The sequence below is a fragment of the Natrix helvetica genome (genome assembly GCF_964273705.1).
Source record: "Natrix helvetica genome assembly, chromosome: 1".
In the NCBI taxonomy this organism is placed as follows: Eukaryota; Metazoa; Chordata; class Lepidosauria; order Squamata; family Natricidae; genus Natrix; species Natrix helvetica.
The window spans coordinates 102,994,925-103,018,989 of record NC_138548.1 but is presented as its reverse complement, the minus strand read 5'-3'; the positions used below and the strand labels follow the sequence as shown (position 1 = coordinate 103,018,989).

The 24,065-nt window shown below is 38.3% G+C and overlaps 1 protein-coding gene across 1 annotated transcript; it reads right to left on the bottom strand.

Annotated features, from left to right (window-relative positions):
• Window positions 1-738: 738 nt before the first annotated feature.
• LYVE1 (lymphatic vessel endothelial hyaluronan receptor 1) lies at window positions 739-23,589 on the bottom strand. Its single transcript, XM_081939046.1, has 6 exons — window positions 23,171-23,589; window positions 21,894-22,062; window positions 19,921-20,060; window positions 6,252-6,530; window positions 2,918-2,996; window positions 739-1,767 (listed from the first exon to the last, which is right to left on the bottom strand). Exons 1-6 carry the CDS (start codon window positions 23,253-23,255, stop codon window positions 1,590-1,592), a joined length of 930 nt encoding a protein of 309 aa, XP_081795172.1. The 5' UTR covers window positions 23,256-23,589; the 3' UTR covers window positions 739-1,589.
• Between the last annotated feature and the right edge of the window lie 476 nt (window positions 23,590-24,065).

The window sequence follows — 24,065 nt, the reverse complement described above, 5'->3', positions numbered from 1 at the left end:
GTGTCAAAACGGTCATGTTACTTTTTTCAGTGCTGTTGTAACTTTGAATGGCCATTAAATGAACTATTATAAGTCAAGGACTACCTGTAATGTTTCTTTAATTGCTCCAGATATTTTCTGCCTACGATTTTTCTGAGCAAATATATTAAAGCAGATTGATTTCAATAAGCATTTTTTCTTCCAGACAGATCTGACTACTAGCCCTGGCTACTCACTTAAATTTACATTATTAATAAATAATGTAAAAGAAATAAAAACCTTATGGTAGGCTACATCAAAAGGAAAGTTAGCAGCACAGTCCCTATAATATATCCCCTCCTGGCCATGTACCTATGAATTTCTTAGGTAAGCATAGCCAATAAATTCATTTCATGTTTTTTACAAATATCCAAATCCAATCCAATAAGTATGGTGTATCTAAAGCAGTAACATTTGGGCTTTTTAAACCTAAAATCTTAAAACACTAATTTAGAGAGTGAGTCCTATTGAACCCCACTGTACTTACAGTATTTGAAATAAATATACTTGTAATATAAGTAGAAAATAAATGATTTGTCAAAGCATGTAGTTAAAAGCATGAATGTGATGTTTTGTATATTTCTAGAAGTTCTCCATATCCGGTAATATCACATTTATTTCTATAGTTTTTCAGCTGAATCTGTCCATCATTGGAAAGTAATTAGGAACAAATTCAGCTGTTGAAAATATGTAAATTTTGTATCAATTTACAGTATTAAATAATTATGCAATTTTTGTTTATTTCAATTAAATCCTGATTAAATGTATTTGCTTGTATAGTAACAGCCACAACAATCAATTTACAGAGATATTTTATATAGTAGTTTTGAATGGTAAGTTCGGGAAATAGAATGGAACAGATTTCTAAGTAAACATGCATACGATTGGGCTGTTAAATATTTTTGAAATAAACATGACTATGGCATGCATGGAAAAAAATATAATTAATAGATTTTGTTGCTATCATTTTTGTGATAGTTTGTAATTTGTTAGATTTCTGGAAATAATGTAGGAAAAGACACAGAGACTGAAATCATAAGAAACATATATATATATTTACGGCTATGTAACAATTTGTGATGCATTCTTCTGCACGTGAATCAAACTTTTCCCTTTGTTCTTTTCCATCACTCTTTATGTTTTTGAACTTCTGTGATAACCTCTCAATAAAGACGTATTTTAAAGTTACCATCATTTGAAAAAGACAGGAGCAGTTTCTCTGTTAAATCTAGTTCACATATTCAAGTTTCTCCATGAAATCCTTTGTATAATAAACAAAAATATAGTTCCATTTTTATTTGTTTGTTTGATTTGCAGGTCTGAATGGCAGGTCATGTTTTGGGAAAATATTGTCGCTTCCTTGTAACAAAACTGAAAATATGAGTTGTATAGGTGTTATTGTAAGGAAGATCATTCCTATATTGACAATGTATAAGCTAACATATATGAGGTGTGAAATGTTTGTATGACAGGCCTGATACTGATTTTGGCAATATATACAATTATCAATGTCTAAACTGTTAGTTTCTGCCATTTGTTCATGTGGCATTTGTTCATTGAGATCCTCTGCCTTAAACTTCTGCTTCCAAACATTTTACTTGTGGTTCAGACTTGACTTCCACTTCTTCCTTTTTTCCATTCTTTAGGCCCTGCTCTGGAGGTTGGTTTTTTGCATTTAGTTCTTTGATGGTCTTGGTTTCTATTTCATCTTTCTTCTCCTTGCTTGAAAATAGAGATGTTTTCTTGTATCTTTCATCAAATTGAAAAACAAAGTTGATTAATCATTAATCGCCGTACAGACATTCCAAAAATGAAAGCCATTATTGTATCTTGAACTGCACTTACTTGAAAGGCTGCGTCAGGTGTCAGTAATGTATTTATTTATTGAGCATATGGCATCTACAAAGCTCATGCAATCACTGTTATACAAATTTAGTTTAAATAAAGCATCAGCATATATCTATATATCTCTATCTCTATATAGGTGGAGGCTTGATTTTACACACACACACATTTTTATATATACATACATACATACATATACATACATATACATACATACATGTATATGTTTTATACAGTATAGGAGATACCATAATATATTAAATTATTAGCTCATAACCTCTATTTATTTATTCCAATCCTCTTTCCATGAACGTCACCACAATTTCTAACGTTGGATTTTCCCCTTACCAAAGGGACCCCCCCCTCGTGGAGTACTGTGAAGCCGTTACCATGGCAACTCCACAGCGCTGTACAGTAGAAGCCATTTTAAGGCGGTATAGTAGAAGCCATTTAAGGCACAACAGGCTGTATCTTAACAGAACATACACCCCGAGAGGTGTTAGGGGTGTCTTATCTCCACAGTATTTGTTTCCAGAGAGTAAGTAATCTATGTACCAAGTTTGGTTGAAATTGTTTGAGGCGTTCCAGAGTTATGCTGGAACGAACACACACACACACACACAAACACACACACACACACACACACACCATAATGTGTCAGTAATTGATGTTTCAGAAACATTTTTCTGAAAGCCTTTTCATCTGCTATGACAGAAACAAGGTTTTACCATAAACCACTTTGATTTTTTAAAATTAAGAGATGTAGAAAAAATATTTACTCACTGCCACTGCACTATTGCCAAATTGCAGATTTTTCTATCTGAACATACATTATACATTCATATATGAGTATGCCTTACTTATGTTTATGCTGCATCAAGAAGGCATGAATATTTAATGATTAAAACTACCGGTCTAATTGGTGACTTAGAACATTCTCTATACAGTGAGAAGAATGCCCAAGTCCTGTTACATATGAAAAGATAGCATTAGCGTCTACATATATGTTGTTGATAGAAATGCATGCATGTGCAAAGCAACAGGTTTTACTTACTTTTTGATATAGCAGATAGCTAAAACCATTGCAGCTGCACAGAAGAAGAGGGCAAGCACCAGAAGCACGATAGGTACAGCTGGAAAGAAGAAAGAGGTAACCTTGAAATCTTGGAGATTAAACAATCTTTTTTAAAATTTCTGGTGGCAGTATTAATGTTTTCTGGGGGGAAAATTCAAAATGCCTTTTTTTTCTCCAGTGTTCATAGATAGGACTCCAATGGCAGAAGAGTTTATACCATTCTCCACAATTGGTCGGATGTTGCAGTGGGATTCCTTTGCAGAATTTTAGGCCTTGAGCAGCTGGATTTTTCTTTCAATATATTTCTGCCTCACTCTATGTACAAGCCCACAAACAAGAAGAAACTAGCAAGTAAACATGGAGGGAAGTATGTAGTGGGGTACCGCAAAGCTCTGTCTTAGGCCCAGTACTCTTCAATATCTTCATCAGTGATTTAGATGAGGGGATAGATAGGGAACTCATCAAATTTGCTGATGACACCAAGCTGACAGGAATAGCCAACACTCCAGAAGATAGGCTTAAGATACAGAAGGATCTTGACAGAATTGAACATTGGGCCCTATCTAAGAAAATGAAATTCAATGGTGAAAAAAAATAAGGATCTACGTTTAGGTAAGAAAAACCAAATGCACAGGTATAGAACAGGAGGTACCTGGTTCAATAGTAATTGTAAGAGGGATCTTAGACTCCTAGTGGACAATCACTTAAATATGAACCAACAGTGTACTGCAGCTGCCAAAAAAGCTAATGCAGTCATACGCTGCATAAACAGAGTGTTAGAATCAAAATCACATGAAGTGGTGTTAATAACACTTTATAATGCCTTGGTAAGAACATACTTGGAACAGTGCATCCAGTTTTGGTCACTACAATGTAGAAAAGATGTGGAGACTCTAGAAAGAGTACAGAGAAGAGCAACAAAGATGATTAGGGATCTGGAAGCTAAAACATATAAAGAATGATTGCCGGAATTGAATATGTCTAGTTTAATGAAAAGAAGGACTAGGGGTGATATGGTAGTAGTGTTCCAATATCTCAGGGCCTACCACAAAGAAGAGGGAGTTAAGCTATTCTCCTGAAGGCAGGACAAGAAGCAATGGATGGAATGTGACAAGCAACTAGAACTAAAGAGAAATTTCCTGATAGTTAGAACAATTAATCAATGAAAAAACCCGCCTCCAGAAGTTGTTAATGCTCCAACACTGGACGTTTTTAAGAAGAAATTGGACAATCATTTGTCTGAAATATTATAGGGTTGCCCGCCTGAGCAGGTGGGTGGACTAGAAGAGCTCCAGGGTCCCTTTCAATTCTGTTTTTCTGTTAAGCATAATTTCTTACTGAATCTGAACTGGGATTAAATCGAATTGTTCTGGTTTCAAGATTAGCTTTGTGTCCTTGTTTATTGATCAACAATTAAACACAGACTAAATTTGGTTTTATGTTGCATTGGACAACATTGCCGCAATTTAGTTGTGAATGTACTTGCCAACCCCTCCGTCCTCAAAGCATGGATGCAAATCTCCATTCAATTATTTGTTCTTAGCTAACTGTATTGTCTGACTGCAGTTACAAGTTGGAATATTCTTGCTGTTGGTGTTTCTTTTCACCAAGTGAAATTGAAGAATTTTTAATTTTAGATATTTTAATACTAGAATTTAGAGAGGCAGCTACTAGTAATATTGCTATTACTTTGTTTAAAAAAATCTTTGAAACTGTTAATTTTGGGCAGAGTCTTGGGTGAAAAAAAAGACAAATATTTTAATGGCTTAGAAGTCCCCTCTGCTTTAAACAGAATTGCTTACTGTGAAAAAACTAATAACAACACATTCCTTTTCTGAAGACAAATTGGTGAGGCTAATATCAATGTAACTTGCTGAAAAAACTAAGGTAGTGGAATAGATTGTTTGCATTTCAGTGTCCAAAGGTATTCTTTTCAACATGTGCAACACAAAAACCAACCTACAGCTTACAAATCCATACCCATATCTAAATAGGACAAGAGAACATTTGTTCCTATTTTCAATAATCAGGGTCCTCAGTTACAGAGTCAGTTTGGTGTAGTGGTGCAAGCGCCAGGCTAGAAGCCAGAGGACTGTGAGTTCTAGCCCCACCTGAGGATTGAAAACCAATTGAGTGACCTTAGGCCAGTCACTCTCTCTCAGCAGTAGAAAGCAGGCTATAGCAAACTACCCTGTTTCCCCGAAAATAAGACCTCCCTGGATAATAAGTCCAATCGGGCTTTTGAGTGCATGTACTAAAATAAGCCCTCCCCCCAAAATAAGACCTCCCCGAAAATATTGCATCAGAGAAGCAGCCATGAGGTGACCACGCTCGCCACCTCTGCACTTCAAAAATAATAAGCCTTCCCCAAAAATAAGGCCAAGTGCTTATTTCGGGGGTCAAAAGAAAATAAGCCACTGTCTTATTTTCGGGGAAACACGGTAATTCTGAATTCTTGCTAAGAAAACTGTAGGGATTTGTCGAGATAGTCGCCAGGAGTCAACATGCTGACTGAAAGGCATCCTTCCTGCTCCCCATGCCCTCTATTATGCCAGAGCTCTTTCTTGCACTTTCCAAAATACTTTTGAGGTTTTTCAGCTGTACAGACTCATGGTGTGTTGCTCACTCATTTCCATTTTCTGAATGTATTCAGAGCACTCTTAGAAATGAAATTGGTAGAGGAGGATGACTAAGGAGTCACTTAACCCATAAGAGCTCCCAGTTTAGTATTAATAGTAAGTAGTAGGAGTGATAGAAGTGGCAATAATAATATGGCCCAAATTTTGGGGGAAACAAAAAAATTATCTTAGATTTTAGACCTTTTTAATGTAGACCCTAATTGAATTATAAAGAGTTTTCTAGTTGAGAGGATGAAAAAAATCCAAGTAATAACATTTTCTTGTACTACTTTGGTATATTTAAAGCTCTTCGTGTACATTGTCTACATATAATTCCTACCAAATATGTATCTTGTAAGTCAGGTAGCTGGAAGGTAGGGAAGAGAAATGTTGACGCCTGAGGGAAAGCAGCAACCTAGTGCATCCAGATTTAAGATTTGGAGTAGCAACTCTCCAGCCACTATGTTAGAGCAGCTCTCCCATTGCCTTATTTGGATTGTAGAATTGGTGGCTTAAAACAAGTCAAAAGTAAAAGACTACATTTCTGGTTATAATGGTTTGATTCATCTTACCACCTCAAAAGCACACTTTTAAAGTTCCCCACTAAGCCAGCAAAAATTGTAAACCTGAGCTGTTCTTTTGTCCTCTCTCTAACATAAAAACATGAAACTCAAAGCACCCCGTATGGCTATTACCTCCAAATGGGACACCTTCATTTTTAAAGGCAGTTCGTTTATCAGTGAAAATCAAATTTTCCTTCTCGGGAGTAGGTTCGGGAGTAGGCTCGGGAGACAACGTTTCTGTTACACATATGATGCGATACTTTGGGGGCTTTTGGGTTTGTGGTAACTGAGTTGTGTCAACCCCTGTGGAGGCATCCTGAAATGAGGCTGTTAAAGTGGAGTTCATCTTGGTGGAACTGTCTGGTAATGAAACGGTGCTTTCTTCCGGGATGCATGAATTAATCCACGTATCTGAAAAGAGGACAAGAAAACAGTGCAGTGAAATTTGTTGATGCACATTCTTAAAAAATAACAGAATGCAGGAGACATCTTACTAAGGGTTATTCTAAAGCAGTGTTTCTCAAACTTGGCGACTTTAAGTCCTCTGGACTTCAACTCCCAAAATCCCCCAGCCAGCATAGCTGGCTGGGGAATTCTGGGAGTTGAGGTCCACAGGACTTTAAGTCGCCAAGTTTGAGAAACACTGTTCTAAAGAGCTAAAAAGAGTAATATACCAATCCTATTAGATTGCTCAGAGATATCTGATATTAAAGTATTTGTCAGACTTAACTCTTCGCTTGATTTATACCAGTAAGATTAATTTTTGGAAGAAGCTGCTGTCTTCATTCTTCCTCCCTGTTCCACTGATTGTTTGTAAATGGGAGAGGGTTCATTTAGATCACTATAAAGTAATTTCATTTAATTTCTGCATCTGGATATGGTAGCTATCCAGATGTTGGTTGAATTTATCCCAGTGATATTTTCTAACAAACCTTATGCTCAAACTTTCTTACACTTAGGTCCAGTAGTTTCAATTTTTTCTTTCAATGATTTAGATGAGGGGATAGAAAGGGAACTCATCAGATTTGCAGACGACACACTCTAGAAGGACCTTGATAGACTTGAGCACTAGGCCCTATCTAGCAATATGACACTCAATGGTGAGAAAAGTGAGGTTCTACATTTAGGAAAGAAAAACAAAACAAATGCAGGGGTATAGAATAGGCCCAATAGTAGTAACTGCAAGTTGTATTCTTGGAGCCCTAGTAGAATATGAGCCAGCAGTATGCTGCAGCTGCCAAAAAGCCAATGCAGTCCTAGGCTGCATTAATAATAATAATAATAATAATAATAATAATAATAATAATAATAATAATAATATATTAAATTTCTAGACTGCCCCCTCTCCCCGGAGGGACTTAACAAAGTAATAGATTCAAGATCATGTGAAGTATTAATACCACTTTATAATGCCCTGTTAAGACCATACCTGAAATATTGCATCCAGTTTTGTTTGTCACGATATTAAAAACAAAATGAGAGCAGAGTGTAGAGAAGAGCAACAAAGATGATTAGGGGACTGGAGGCTAAAACATATGAAGAATAGTTGCAGGAATTGAATGTATCTAATTTAATGAAAAGAAGGGAAGACAAGTAGCAATGTGTTCCAATATCTAAGCAGTGTTCCAAAGAAGAGGGGGGGGGGGGTTGTCAACCTATTCTCCAAAGCACCTAAAGTCAGGATAAAAAGCAATGGATGGAAACTAATCAAGGAGAGAAGCAACCGAGAACTAAGGGGAAATTTCCTGACAGTTAGAACAATTAATCAGTGGAACAGCTTGCCTCCAGAAATTATGGGTGCTCCAACACTGGAGATTTTTAAAAAGAGACTGGACAACTATTTGTCTGAAATGATATAGGGTTTCCTGCTTGAGCAGGGGGTTGAACTAGAAGACCTCCAAGGTTCCTTCCAAATATGTTATTCTATTATTCATTTACATTCGCAATTTTTATTGTTGGGCTTTTTCGATATTGGAAAGACAATGAAACATCAGGCTGTAATTGAAAGAGAGAAATGCTATGAGGTGGGAATGCTATTGTGTCATGATTGAGATCATAAGCCACCATAAGATTGTGTTCTAAATCTTTCTCTATCTCTATCTGTCTATATCTATATCTACATCTACATCTACATCAGTGGTGGGTTTCAAAATTTTTTGGAACCTACTCTGTGGGTGTGGCCTCCTTTGTGGGAGTGGCTTGCCAGCCATGTGACCGGGTGGGAGTGGCTTGCCGGCCATGTGACCGGGTGGGAGTGGCTTGGCAGTCATGTGACCGGATGGGAGTGGCCAAGACAATGTCACTGAATTTTTTGCCCCAATGAATGATCTACAAAAAGAAGATATCAAAAAGGAAATTTATTATTTTGTGCACTTACTACTTAAATAAGATTAAAATAAGTACACAAAACAATAAAAGAGATACTTACAGAAGGCAAGTAGCTTACTACTTACTACTTGCATTTCAAAGGAAATAAATACATATTTAATTTTACACATGTTAACAGCTGTTGGAATTGTGTTTGCACAACAGTGGAAAAAACAAAGATATGAAAATGAATAAATATTAGAATGTGCAAGAATGAATAAATTGACAATTAAAACCAAGAAGGCTTTGAATACTTTTTCATGTGGAATTTGTTCTATCAATTGCTAACTAACAGAAACAGCAATTAGAAATCTAAAAGTATGAAAGAAAACACCAATTATGAAAGGAAAGGTCATTAAAATGTATAAGGAAATATTATTAGTACTTGATCATTATTAATGTGTAGATAACTGCAGGACATTACATACCCACAAACACAAACTATGACAGTGCCAGGAAAACACACACACACACACAAACAATTTCCCCCCCAAAAGACTGCAGATGAAACCAGTTTTTTTCCCTAACCCTAAGAACAGGAAAGACAAAGCCACAGGAATAAAAACCATCAAGGCATTGTGGGAAATTATAAAGGACAGTGCCAGGAAGCTCACAGAACCAGCAACCACCTCACAATTACCTAAACAACCAGGTATCACATAGAAACACACAAAATCTGGCAAAGCTGCCTTGCACCAACCTGGCCTGCCCATAGAAAAGAAGCCACCTTGAGACACATACCATACACCAACCTGTACACTTAAAAGCAACATATTGCATCACAAATAAAACATTTGCAAAAAGGAATAACATTTCTTGTAATAAACATTCTATAAACAATAAATAAATAAAAATTCCCTAAAAATAATTAAAAACCACCAGGTTCAGAGAACACCAAAGGACCCCACAGTCCTCTCCCTCATCTTTTTCCTTTTTGTCCTTTGACTTCTCCTCCTCCTCCTTTCCCCACAAACCCATCTAGCACTGATGATGTTACCTAGTTTGGTAGTGAAATGTCTGTAAAAAAAACCACCAAGCTCAGAAAGCAGCAAGGATCCCACTTTCCCCCACCTCCTCCCTCTTTCTCCTTTTTGCCCCCCCCCCCAAAGACTGCAAATGAAACCAGTGTTTTTTTCCCCCCTAACCCTAAGGACAGGAAAGACAAAGCCACTGGAATAAAAACCATCAAGGCATTGTGGGAAATTATAAAGGACAATGCCAGGAAGCTCACAGAACCAGCAACCACCTCAGAATTACCTAAACAACCAGGTATCACATAGAAACACACAAAATCTGGCAAAGCTGCCTTGCACCAACCTGACCTGCCCATAGAAAAGCACCCACTTTGAGATATATAAACCTGGTCTGAACACTTTTAAGCAACATATTGCACCACAAAGAAAACATTTGCAAAAAGGAATAACATTTCTTGTAGTAAATATATTTTATAAACAATTAAAACATAAAAATTCCCAAACAATAATTTAAAAAAGATATTCTATAAATAAAAAAAATCCTTAAAAACCATTGTTAAGTATTCCACCAGCAATAATTTATACTATAACTATTTTAAGGTATTGTACCAACTGTAACCATTATTCCACCAGCAATAATTTATACTGTACCATTTCAAACTACTCCACACACAATAATTTAAAATGAAACCATTGAAAACATTCAATACACAATAAATTACAATAAAACAATTTAAAACAATTCTATACACAATACATTTTAAAGTATTGAGTATAGAATATTTTAAAATGGTTTATTTTAATTTATTTTGGATAGAATCTTTTTTAAAATAGTCTGAGACAATTTTAAAAAAGAATCCATACACAATAAATTGAAGTAAACCATTTAAAAATATTCTACACTCAATACTTTTAAGTAAAAATATTTTAAAAAATTCTATGCACAATAAATAAAATATTATTTTAAAATACATTAAAAAAATAAAAGAAAAAAAACCAGGTTACTTACCAGCAGGCAGAATCAGCAGCTCTCCGATGCAACAGGCAGCAGACAGGCAGAGAGGCAGGAGGACAGGTAAGACTGTTTAAGACTGCTTAGGGCTTAGCCAGCCAGGTGAGGCTGGAGAGGGGAGGGTGGGGGGCTTTTGGCCTAGCCTCGCGGAGGCTTGCCACCCACGCCAGCCTGGTGCTTCGTCCCGGAAAGGCCCCGGGGCCTCTCCGGGGCGAAGCTAGCTTCCCGGCGGCCACGCTTCCCACGCGACGCCGGCGCTTCGTCCCGGAAAGGCCCCGGGGCCTCTCCGGGCCGAAGCTAGCTTCCCGGCGGCCGCGCTTCCCACGCGACGCCGGCGCTTCGTCCCGGAAAGGCCCCGGGGCCTCTCCGGGCCGAAGCTAGCTTCCCGGCGGCCGCGCTTCCCACGCGACGCCGGCGCTTCGTCCCGGAAAGGCCCCGGGGCCTCTCCGGGCCGAAGCTAGCTTCCCGGCGGCCGCGCTTCCCACGCGACGCCGGCGCTTTGTCCCGGAAAGGCCCCGGGGCCTCTCCGGGGCGAAGCTAGCTTCCCGGCGGCCGCGCTTCCCACGCGACGCCGGCGCTTCGTCCCGGAAAGGCCCCGGGGCCTCTCCGGGGCGAAGCTAGCTTCCCGGCGGCCGCGCTTCCCACGCGACGCCGGCGCTTCGTCCCGGAAAGGCCCCGGGGCCTCTCCTGGGCGAAGCTAGCTGCCCGCCGCCCGCATGGCCCACGCCAGTCCGCAGCTTCAGCGAGGCCTTTCCTCGCCAACGCTAGCCTCCCGCCCCCCCCTCGCGCTTAGTTGCTTACCTGAGGGAAGCAGCAAGCTCCTGGAAGGCGAAGAGAAGGGAGTTTTGAAATGGAGGACCCACTTTTAAACGGGTCGCCTCCAGCCCGCTCACTGATTGGCTGGACTCCAGCCAATCAGTGAGCGGCTGCCTGGGCTAGCTAGTTTAGTGCAGATGGGCGGGGGAGCGAGCGAGCTGCATTGGGATGGCAAGGGCGATTGAGCGACAGGACCGGTGCCGGTTCCCAGAAGTTACTTCCGGGTCCGGTTACTTCCGGGTTCGGTCGCCAACCGGTTCGCGCGATCCGGTGCGAACCGGTAGGAACCCACCACTGATCTACATCTACATCTACATCTATATCTATAACTATATCTATCTATCATCTATCTATCATCTATCTATCTATCTATCTATCTATCTATCTATCTATCTATCTATCTATCTATCTATCTATTTATCTACCTACCTACCTACCTACCTATCTATCCATCTGATATATCTCCCTCCCCTCTCCCCCCTCTCTCCCCCCCCCATATGTTTGATTGTCTTTCCAATATAAAAAAGCCCAACAATAAACACACACACACACACACACCAGTGTTTCACTTTGTAGCTTTTACAATACAAAATTCAGTAGGTAAGTGTTGACAAGATTAGAAAATTGAGGGGGCTATCAGAAAAAATAGAAGCATCAGGAACAAGTAAAAAAAACAGATAATGGCCACAATTATATGTTCAAAGCCCCCACCTCACCAGTACATAATAAAAGAAAGAGGGTTTTGATCATACAGAGCAGCCACTATATTGATTTTTTAAAAATTCTCTCTGTGGTTGTCAAAATAACAACAACATAATAATAAACTAGTGACTCTGCCTCCTTCCCCAAAAAGTAAATAAAAACTAAGCATACTTTCTCCAGACCATAGAAAGCTAAATGGCTTTGTCTGGTATGTTTGTCTTGGTGCCTTGTTTCCTTTTTTAAAATATGCAATTAATCAGACTAGTAGGAAAATTCAGCTGTGAGGTTGGAGATCAGAGTGATTTTCTACGTAAATAAGAGAAGGTCTCTTATACTTCCCAGGTTCTACCCTGTGGTCTTGACAAATGTATGTACAGGAGAATAGAATCATTAACATTAATGGCATCAGCACAATTAACAGTGCATTTAAGCAAGGGCGGGGCCGAAGTCGCGACGACACGATGTGCGGTCTCAATGCTCTGAGATCGCAATCGACACTTTTGCCATTGGGGATCTAAACGGATCTAAACTGTCCCGAAGAGACAGTGAACAGAAAGAATACGTCTTGCTGAACTAGGGAATATCGCAAAATCCCCGAAAGAAGCAAGATAAATTTCTTCAAGCCGGTGACAAAAAATCCAGCCAATGCTGATGACGTCGGGGCAGCCCCAAAACTGAAGGAATGGAAAGTGAAGGTTTTTCCAGCTGGTGAGGAATCTTCATTGTTTTAAAAGAGAGTCTGCCTATAAAAACTTAAAAATTGATTTAAATTGAAGAATAGAAGAATCAAGCGGCGAAATTAAATTTGCAACGGTTCTGGACGGTGGCTATCCCATTTTTTTACATGCTATCTTCATGGATGGAATCGTAACAAGCTTTTTAAAATGGACAGATTAAGTCTTCTTTTTCTACCCCTTTTTCTGTGATTCTCTGTGATTTATAGATCAAAGCTCTCCTCTTGCATCGCTGTGAGTATTTTTTTTAATTCATTTAAAGACTGGACCTCTTTTTCTAATTTGAAATATAAAACAGATATAAAAAAAGAAATATTTTAAAAGCACTACGTGCTGGGTGGTTTTGTTGATTGGAGCTTTGTGTACTCAAGCGGAACTTTTCCCTTTCTTCACGGTTTGTTTTGACGGCTCGTTACAGAGTGATAGGGGTAAGCCAAATGTCCCTTTGAAACGTGTTTTCAACCAGAGAAGAGGGGGGGAAATGGCTTTTGTGAATCCATGTTTTAACTTAAAAAAAAAACCTTCCAAGCGAGAGCACTTTTGTTTAAGATGGCGGAGTATCAGGAAAATGGAGAGATTGTAAGTTTGTAGACAATATTTTCAGAATTACTAAAACTAACAAATACATATGAGAGATGAACAAAAATTGGAATTTTTGGTACATCTTACAGAAAAACGTGATGGAAAATTTGATGATGTTCACCAAATGCAAAATGAGGTGATTAAAATTCAAAGAATTGAAGTGGAAAATGAATATAAAGCGATTAAACTTTCTGACATCTATGGTGGTTGGTTTGTTTTTGAAAATGCAAAGTATGGAATACTGAAAGAGGAAATAAATGGAGAGGAAATCTATTTCAAAGGACAAGATATAGAAGAAGAAGAAAAAAGTAAAGAACTTATGGACTATGAAACTTTATTAACGAAAATATGGATAACACTGCTGACAATTAAAGACAAGCAGAATAAAGAAGCAGAAAAAGGGCATCAGGATTATATGAGAGATCTTACAAGCATGGAATTGCTAGGACTAGTCCATACAAAGCTGACTAAGCTTAGAAGATTGATACCACAAATGGCAGAGGACATAAGATTGTTTTGTTATTGGAAAGATACAGGTTGATAGATTGAAGAGTATAATTTAAAATTACTAGCTAAACCTAGTGAAATTTAGTGATAATAGGTATAGTTAAATAAAAAATTGATAATGTGAATGTGTAGTGTTATGATAAGCAATAATTGGATATGAATATTGAATGATACCCATGAAGGGAAGGCTAGAAATCCTTTTGGATTATATATAAAGGTCAATAATAATAATAATAATAATAATAATAAAAAGAACTAAACTAGACACAGTTAAGTTCTGATTATTAGGGGGGAAATGCTAAGATATAGGATATAGCCAAATAAAGAAAGGATAATAATAATAATCTATATATATGTATGGGTATAATATAAGGAAATTGGATGTAAATTGTAAACAGCGATTTGGAAAGGAGGATTAGAAAACTTTGTTATTAAATATTATGGAAGTTTAGCTAGAATAGGATATAAGGATTTAATGTTAATGGAGGATTTTATGAATAAGTAAATGAAATGCCAGTATGTGGTTATGTATTAAATTTTGCTATATTTTATGATGAAGGACGTTTAAACAATTATAGTCAAATAAAAGTGGAGGTATAATGATGGTAATATGTATAAACATTTGAGTTAAGATACTAGAGTTAATATGAATTATATTTGATGATGGTAGAAGAGATGCACAAAAACCTTTTGTAACCAACTGATACACTTTCTATAGGATGTAAAGAAGGAGGATTTTTATGTTTGTTTTGAAAATTAAAAATAAATTAAAAGGTTTTTGGCAAACAAATAAACAAAAAACAGTGCATTTAATTTGATCCTCTGGCCAGGAAACATAGTGATCCCAAAATTTACCGATAGCATTGGTAGAAAAATCTTGATCTAAATGATCTTGTTGTAAGGTATATCCCAATATACTTGGTATAAAGGACTACTGAGATTAAATAATTAGAGACTGGTGATTATTGATTGACTAGTGAGACCCCAAAAAGAATTAGACAGATTAAACAGTTCCTATTTTAAAGATTAAACTTCAATCTTCTATATTAGCAATAGCAATAGCACTTAGACATATATCGCTTCATAGTGCTTTTACAGCCTTCTCTAAGCAGTTTACAGAGTCAGCATATTGCCCCCAACAATCTGGGTCCTCATTTTACCCATTTCGGAAGGACGGAAGGCTGAGTCAACCATGAGCCAACCTGGTGAGATTTGAACTACCAAACTGCAGATAACAATCAGCTGAAGTAGCCTGCAGTTCTGTACTCTAAACACTGCGCCACCTCAGCTCCATATTGTTTGAAAACTATTATAATACCAAGAAATAGGAGAAGAGGGGGTAAAAGAGGGCACAAATGAGGAGCAAGAAGATAAGGTGGAAGAAATAAAATTTGAAAATAAAATGCAGACAGATGATTTCACTGGGATTTATAGTTACAAAGAAAAAACAGACAAAGGGGGAGATCCCCCCAAAAAGAAACCACAAGATAGTAAGAAAGGGAGGAGAACAGGGAAAACCCTGGAGAAAGGTACCAGAATAATAACATTGAATAGTCTGAAGAAAAGATATTACAACAGTGATGGCAAACCTATGGCACGCGTGCCACAAGTGGCACGCAGAGCCATTTGTCAGGGCACGCGAGGTGCTGACCTGTCAGTTGGCCAGCACGCATGCGAGCGCTGGCCAGCTGAGTTCACCTTTTTAAAAGCCATTTTTCGCCCTCCCCAGGCTCCAGAGGCTTTATAGGAGCCTGGGGAGGGCGAAAAGAGTCTCCCCTGCCCCCCCGGAGGCCCTCCAGAGGCTTCAGGGACCGACCGGAGGCTTCCCTGATGCCTTCGGAGCGATTAAAACGACCCTCCGAGCAAACCGGAAGTCACTTCCGGTTTGCTTGGAGGATCCTTTTGAGCGCTCCGAAGGCTTCAGGGACCATCCGGACGTTGTGCGTGCATGCGCACTGGGGGGGTCGCGCGTTGCATTAGGGCGGGCGGCATGCCCGCACATGACCCCCCTGCGCTCCCCCCACTTGTGGCACGCGAGCCAAAAAAGGTTCGCCATCGCTGTACTACAACCATAAAACAGGAAAAAGAAAAAGAAGAAGTTAGGAGAAAGGGGGAGAAGAAGAAAAATGATTAAAAGTGGAATTTGTTAGAGCCCAAGAGAAAATGGATAAAAGAGGAAGAAGGGGAAAAAGAGTTGTATACGTAGATTAAAGCAGTTTCAAATTTTTTTAGAACCTCTTCTATAGGTGTGGCCTGTTTTGTGGGAGTGGCTTGCTGGCCATGTGACCGGGTAGGAGTGGCTTGCCAGCCATGTGACTGAGTGGGTGTGGCTTGGCAGTCATATGACTGAGTGGGCGTGGCCAACTTGTAAAATGTGGTGAAATTGACTTAACAACGCTCTTGCTTAGCAACCAAAATGTTGGCTCAGAAACTCTGGCATTTGAAGCACGCAAGTCTTAAAGCTGTCAAGCTACAAGACCCTTGCACCCCTAACCCTTTAGAAAAAAAAACCAGGGGTGTTCAAACTTGACACCTTTAAGACTTGTGGACTTCAACTCCCAGAATTCCTTCTCTCGTTCCTCATCTTGATGATGTGCGGACGGGCAGGGGAAGGGAGCTGGAACCGGTTCTAAACGGTTCTGTATATTTGTGGAACCTCTTCTATAGAGGTTAGAACTGGCAGGAACCCACCCCTGGATTAAAAGGAATAGTAGTATGATTGGTATTGTTATGCAACTAATTAAGAAATAAAAAAGTATAGCACATTGTTAATTGTAGAAAAAACTGAAATAATGTTTTCTATATTAAAACATAACTAGAGGATCTATATTGTTTATAATAAAATAGACCAAATAGAGAAAAATGAAATGATAATTTTGTGCAATTTTTGAAGGGGCAATTATAGATATTGTTTAGGTAATAAGAAAATATGAGTTTAAAAAAATGGGAAATAATGGAAGAGAATAATTTGGCTGAAAGTGAAAACCAAGCTATGATGTAAAATGGATTATGTAAATGAGAGGATGTAAAAGGGAAGATCCAGTCAACACTTTGTTTCTATAATATGTGTAAAGTTGTATGAAAAATAAAAACTATTATAATACCAAAATGACTATGCTATCTTAATATTTGCAGTGACGGGGGGAAATGGCCCTTGCACCATTCTTGATGTCAGTTTCTGACAGGAAATGTGATGACACATTTTAATGAACTGACTAGGATGTAAATGACAGCTGTATTGTGATATTGCTATGAGTCTCTGTGAAAAAGCCAAAAGGATAATTGGGTTCTGCATTATATTATAAATATGCCTGTCACCATGAACAGCCATGACAAAAACATAGCTGTTTGCTTGTTATTAAATCACATTCCTTAAAATAGAATAGAATAGAGTTGGAAGAGACCTTATAGGTCATCTAGTCCAGTGGTGGGATTAAATTTCTTTTACTACCAGTTCGGTGGGTGTGGCTTGGTGGGCATGGCAGGGGAAGAATACTGTAAAATCTTCATTCCCATTCCACTCCAGAGCAAGATGGAGGTGGGGGCAGTCAGAGATGGTATTTACCAGTTCTCCAGAAATGGTCAGAACCTGCTGAATACCACCTCTGATCTAATCCAACCCCTGCTCAAGCAGGAGACCCTATACCATTTCTGACAGATGACTGTCCAGTTTCTTTTTGAAAACTTCCAGTGATGAAGCACTCACAACCTCTGAAGGCAAGCTGTTCCATTGGTTGATTGTTCTCACTGTCAGAAAATTTCTCTTTATTTCTAGGTTGAATCTCTCCTTGATCATTTTCCATCCATTATTCCTTGTCTGGCCTTCAGGTACTTTGGAAAATAGGTTGACTCCTTCCTCTCTGTGACAACCCCTCAAATATTGGAACACTGCTATCATGCCTCTCCTGGTCTTTCTCTTCACTAGACTAGCCATGCACAGTTTCTGCAATCTTTCTTCATATGGTTTAGCCTCTAGTCCCCTAATCATCCTGGTCGCTCTTTGCACTCTTTCTAGAGTCTCAATATCTTTTTTATAGTATTGCGACCATACTGGATATTATGTCTCCTTAAAAGACAGCTTATAGTGTAAAAATTAGTATTAAGATCATGTCTAGGTTGCCCTTTTAAAATAGACAGACCAAAACATTCAGTACTCCAATATTGAATCATTTTCTACACGTCCTTCTCTATAAGAGTTCTTAGGAGAACAAGGCATATGTATGAGGGGTGAAATGCTACTGGTTTGGACCAGTTTGCCTGAACTGGTAGTAAAAATGCTACTGGTTCAGGCAAACCGGTAGTAAAAAAAATGAAACCGGTTCGGGTGAACCGTTTTGTCCAACGATCAGCTGTGATGCACGATTTATATTAGCTATAAAGCAGGATTTCCTGCTTTCAAGCTAATCTAAATCGTATGGCAGAGCGGATTTTCCTCCCCCTCGCTGTTTGCTTACTTTTGCAGGTGTGCTCGGTAACAGGTTCCGCCCACCTGCCCGGTCACACATGCTCTCATTGCTACCGAACCGTTAGCAAAGGTAAGTGGATTTCACCCCTGATATATACTATGAATGAAATTATGGCCTACCTTCCAATTTTCTAGTAGCATATCTTTTGTGTTTCAAGCAAGTGCCATCTAGTAAAACTCTTTATGGTTTTTCTCTTTATTTGGAGTCAAACATAAATAGCTTTGAGGGTTTTTTTAATGCTTCCTGAGATCTCAGAAAGTACATTACAATCAGTGGTGGCTTCTGGATCCCGTCGCAACCGGTATGCTGCGACATGGCTGGGCATCCGCAACGTGCAAGTGCGCCGTGCGCACATGTGCACCCACCGCCCATGACACACCAGCTGCTCGGTGGAGCATCGCACAGATGTCGTACACTCCGTGTATGTGCACAAATGGCCCAGTTGGGTCAAATACAGGTAAGGAAAGCGGGCAGGCAGGTGGGCCCTCCGGAGCACCGTACCGGAACAGTACCTGGTGCTCCCAGCAGGCACTGGTATGCCCGTACCGGGGAGTACCGGCTGTAACTCACCACTGATTACCACCCTAGATTGTCCAAGTGACCAAATTCTATCTCCAGAGAGATACTATATAACCATTTCTGATGAAGAGATGTACTTCTCCATCAATTGATGCCACTGAGATACCGTAAGTTATGGGGAGAATTCCAGATGACAACATAGGAACTCCAGGTTCCTTGCAAGTATAAATGAGATGACAGTACTCTTTATTCTGGTCCATTTTGATTATTTTAAAGGGCAAATCGTTCTGCAGTTTTCTTCTTTTTGTAATGCTCTTTCAAAGGATTTCTTTATTTCCTTGATTTAAAATCCATCCTTCTACGTAAAGCAATGAATATTTGAAAAAAATATATTACTGTAGTGAAATTAATGATTAGCAAGCCCTGTGGTAGAGATGCTATGTGTCTTTACAGATTTTGTATCTCTGAGAGAGTGTGGACAAATGCAGATCCCCCAGAAAGTGCAACCCATAAGTTGGGAGCCAAGCAGATGAAGGGCCATAAACAGGTCATCTTCCCAGCAGGAGAAGTCAACTTCAGAAGACTTTCCTGCAAATATTAATGGTGACCCATCCCTAACCTTAATACAACACAGGTAGTTCTCAACTTACAACAGTTCACTTACAACATGTATATGATTGTTACAACAGCACTGAACAATAAACAACGACGTTACAACAGCATTGAAAAAAAGTGACCTATGGCCATTTTTCACACTTATGACCGTTGCAGCATTCTCCTGGACACCTGTATAACCTTTTAAATTAGAAAACAGTATTTTTTGGTCACATTTAAAGCAATTTAAATTTCATAATGCTCTTCCACACTACAAACTTTGACTAAGGGAAAAAAACAGGTAAACTTGTCAACAGTGGCTTAGCTGACTTGTTAATAGTTTAACTGGCAATTTCTGAGTTTCTCAGGCTTCCCAGGAAGTTATTGTATCCTGAACCTGTGTACATTGGAAGTTGGCCACAATCTTCTAGTAGTATGGAAATCTCTACAATTATTATTACCTTAACTCTTTTAGGAGGGATTCTCTGATACTAAATATTATTATAATCCATATCTCATCCCACTTACCTGAAGAATTGTAACAATAAACACGAGCTTTCATGTCTGTCTGCATTCTCCAGATGGCAATCCCAGTTTTATTCTTCCCGCATTTTTCATTTGGAGTTATCCGTGAAATTACAACATAGCCTTCTGCTACCCAGCCAAAACTAGAGTGAAAAGCATTTTTTTCTGTTAGATACATGACCCTAGCAACAACGAAATGTCACTTTTCAAAGTGTATATATATATATATATATATATATATATATATATATATATATATATATATATATATATATATATATATATATATATATATATATATATATATATATATATATATATATATATATATATATATATATATATATACACACACATACATACATACATACATACATACATATACATACACACTACTGTATAGAACAGTGTTTCTCAGCCTTAGAAGCTTGAAGATTTGTGGACTTCAATTCCCAGAATTCCCCAGCTAGCATTCTTCCCCAATATTATTCTTTGGTTTTATGATTTGTGCAAAAATTTTAAAAAGTTGAAAATGTTGAGGTGAAAAGCAACCCTCAATGATACAGGATTATTCATCCTTTGGAAAACTGAGGAAAATTTCAAGAGGTTTGTGATAGGCATAGATCAGGGGTATCAAACTCACGTCGTCACAGCAGTATCACATGATGTATTGGGACTCCTCCCCCCCCTAAATTGGGCACAGCCAGCGTGTCACGCATCCGGCCTGTGGGCCAGGAGTTTGCCAGCCCTGGCATAGAGAGTTTTTGTTTCAAATTTCAAGGAAGCAAAAGTTGCACATTATTAGGTATACATTTAAGTGAACTTTATCATTCCATCTTCCTTGTTCAGTCCTGAAGCTAACAATATCATATTTGCAGAGGTGGGTTTCGGCCAGTTCGCCCCTGATTGGGCGAACTGGTAGTGGTGGCGGCGGGAGGCTCTGCCCACCCGCCTGGATGCTTCTTGGCATGTGCAGAAGTGTTGCACGTGTGAGCGCGAGCAAACCATTAGTAAAATAAATTGAAACCCACCACGACATTTTTGAGGTTACTTTCTTAGCCGACTCTTATTTACTCAGTTTGGAGTCTACAGTCAGAGGTTTCCTCCCATCAACCTTTGGCTATGGTCTTCATAGTCTCTCCAAAAGGTATAGGTTCTAACTTTTCTAAAGGGGAAAGCTATGAAATACATGGTAAATAATAATTAGTGCTATTAATCTTAATTTAATTTAAATTAAAGTCAATAGATGTTCCTTTTTAGCTTGACAATTGATTTTCATTTGGGGGAGTTTGCATGGGGATCACTTTACTCAAATGCCAAGTGTAATCTACAGCATGAATCATTTGTGCAAAAATTTAAAAAAATAAAAATATTCAAGTTAGGTGCTATGAAAACAACCCCCAATGACACAGGATTATTCATCCTTTGGAAAACTGAGATAAATTTCAAGAGGTTTATGATACACATAGACCAGGGGTGTCAAACTCACGTCGTCACAGCAGCATCACATGATATATTGGGACTTCCCCCCCTTCGCTAAACTGGGCGTGGCCAGCACACGATGCATCTGGCCTGAGAGCCGGGAGTTTGACAGCCCTGGCATAGACAGTTTCTGTTTCAAGTTTCAAGGAAGCAAAAGTTGCACATTATTAGGCATACATTTAAATGAACTTCAAGTGCTTATCTGAAGCCACACTCATTCATATTTATATACAAGTGATATACCTAATGGTTCTATGCATATGATCCTGTGGAGAAAAGAGGGAATAAATTTAATTTGGGAATAAATAATCACCTTTTTCTGCTTTAAGAATAAGAGGGGCTATTTAATTTTTAATTGTTTGCTTGCTTCTAATCTTGATTTATTTCTTAGTAATAATAACGATATTTTATTTTTAAAATGGCATTAAAAAGGTTATCTGTATGTATGTTAGCATAAAACATTTATAAGTAAATGTTGGGAAGGTTTTCTGTACCTGCAAGTTTCAAAGCCATGTTTCCAAGCAGCTTCAATCTTGGATTTGTGTGCTAGCTTTAATCCCAGCTGCCTGCAAACTGGTTCTGCTTCAGCAAAATTAAAATGAATATTACTCTTATTTGCGACAACTGTTACACCCACAATTCTGCAGTTTGACATCTGAATATCTGCAAATAAGCAGAAATATATCAAAATGATTACTAATGGATATTTAATATTTATGTATTTATTATATGACTAAATGGAATTTGCTGACAGCAAGAAAATAATAATGAGTTTAGACTTTCTAATACTTAAATATCTTAACACAAAGGCATTCACAACAGCGGTGATACCTGTAAACTAAAACCACCCCTCAAAATACCAGCACTAAATGTATCCTACAAGAATAGATCAAAAGGTGTGATGATTGAGACAAATTCTGAATGTAGGAAGAAGCAGACTTTTTAATGCAAGAAGCATTCTTTTTAAAAGTAAGTTGCTAATACTTCCTATGCAAAACCAAAAACTCCCCAAAAGGTCCTTACTGTTCTCACTCTTAGCATTCTGTATATATACATATTTCTCATTTCACTATAAGATGGAACTATGATGTATCACTAAGCAGAACACACATTCTAAATATCCAAAGTACTTGTTTTTGTAATATGATACGTTATTATTTTTCATTTGGGAAGTGCTCAGGACAGAAAGTTATTTCAGAATATTTTTGTTTGATACCTTATCCATGCCTCCTCTCCCCTACATGCCTCCTAATTTACCACAGTTCTTCAACCACATGACAAAATTAGCTCTAGTCCATGAAAATTCCATCCTTATCTTAAACGGACATATTTTTGTTAGAAAGGAGACACTGTACCAACCAGCCTTTTGAATCAGCAAAAATAAATGAATTAAATAAAATTCATTCTGCACATTACAACTACACTTTGCTAGTTTGCACAGCTTCTTCTTCCTAACTACGATTTACCAATTTGAGAAACAAAAATGAATTGTGATCTTCGTCATCTGAACAGATTGAAGATCATTTGCTACAACTTTGCTGGAACTTTGGCCATTAAACTTTCCTTAGACTTTATGGTGCCCTAAGTTTTATTTAATGTTTCATGCTATAAATAAACAAACCAACAAACCAACAAAAGACCAACACTGTTGTTCCTGGAAATAACTGTGTTCCCTTCTCCACCTTATAATATTGCAATTTTTGTTTAAAATATACCCTTCCTTGGTACAAGACAGAATATGTTGAAAAACTAGCAGTGTATGGTAACATACCTTTCAGAAGAATTGTACCTTGTGCCATGAAGTTTGCCATCCAGATTGAGAAGAAAAAGGACATAGTTCTACTATGGAATGCCATCGTTAGTAATACCAAAGGGCTGAGAGCTTCAGGCAAATTGCTGCTCTTCCTCCAATGTTGGTAATGCAGTGTGATGCTATTTCACCCTTTGAAGACTTCCAATATGGTTTTTTTCCTCATGAGTTGCTAAACAGCTTCTTCTCCTTCCTCTTTTACCACTTTGAGTGTCAAGGATGCTAAATAGCCACTGTTCAAGTGTAGCTGAACTTGTTGTTCTGCTCAAATGCCATTCACTGACTAAGGTCAGTATCTGGAAACACATGACAGCTTCCCCCACCCCTTCCCAACCTGTCATGGGCAGTCTGGAAAATACAATGAGTGCTGACTCAGAAAATGTACATCTGAGGAAGAGAGATAACATAGTGCAATAATCTTGTTCTTATAAACAGTGGGAAGATTTCCCAGTGTACCTCAGGTGGTCATCCTGTAATAGTTCCTGTTTAGCCACTTGCTATTTGTTCATCCTTCATCCACCTCATGCAGCTATTTACAAGAAAAAAGATGTAACATGGATTGGTTATTTGTGATGGAAGAATTTGTCTACTCGCTGAATCCAGAGGTCTAAACTATTTCAAAATGAATATAGGGTTGAAAGATGAAATGAATCAGGATTTCAAGGAATATCTGTTCCCATGTTCTGGGACCTTAAGATGCCACAACAAAAGGAGGCAAGAGGGTGCCTACTTCAGAAAAGGTCTTTCCAAGTGTGGAATGCCATCTTCAGAAAGGTTTGCCTGATACCCACATTGTCATCTTTGAGTGTGAGATTAACCTTTACATTTTTGCTTACATGATGCATTTTGTTTTTTG

Coding starts and splice junctions, on each gene's coding strand:
- LYVE1 (XM_081939046.1), bottom strand. CDS start 23,255: ATGGCATTCCATAGTAGAACTATGTCCTTTTTCTTCTCAATCTGGATG. Junction 20,061..21,893: donor CATGGCTTTGAAACTTGCAG/GTACAGAAAACC, acceptor TTTTCACTCTAG/TTTTGGCTGGGTAGCAGAAG. Junction 2,997..6,251: donor TGAAGGTGTCCCATTTGGAG/GTAATAGCCATA, acceptor TCTTCTTTCCAG/CTGTACCTATCGTGCTTCTG.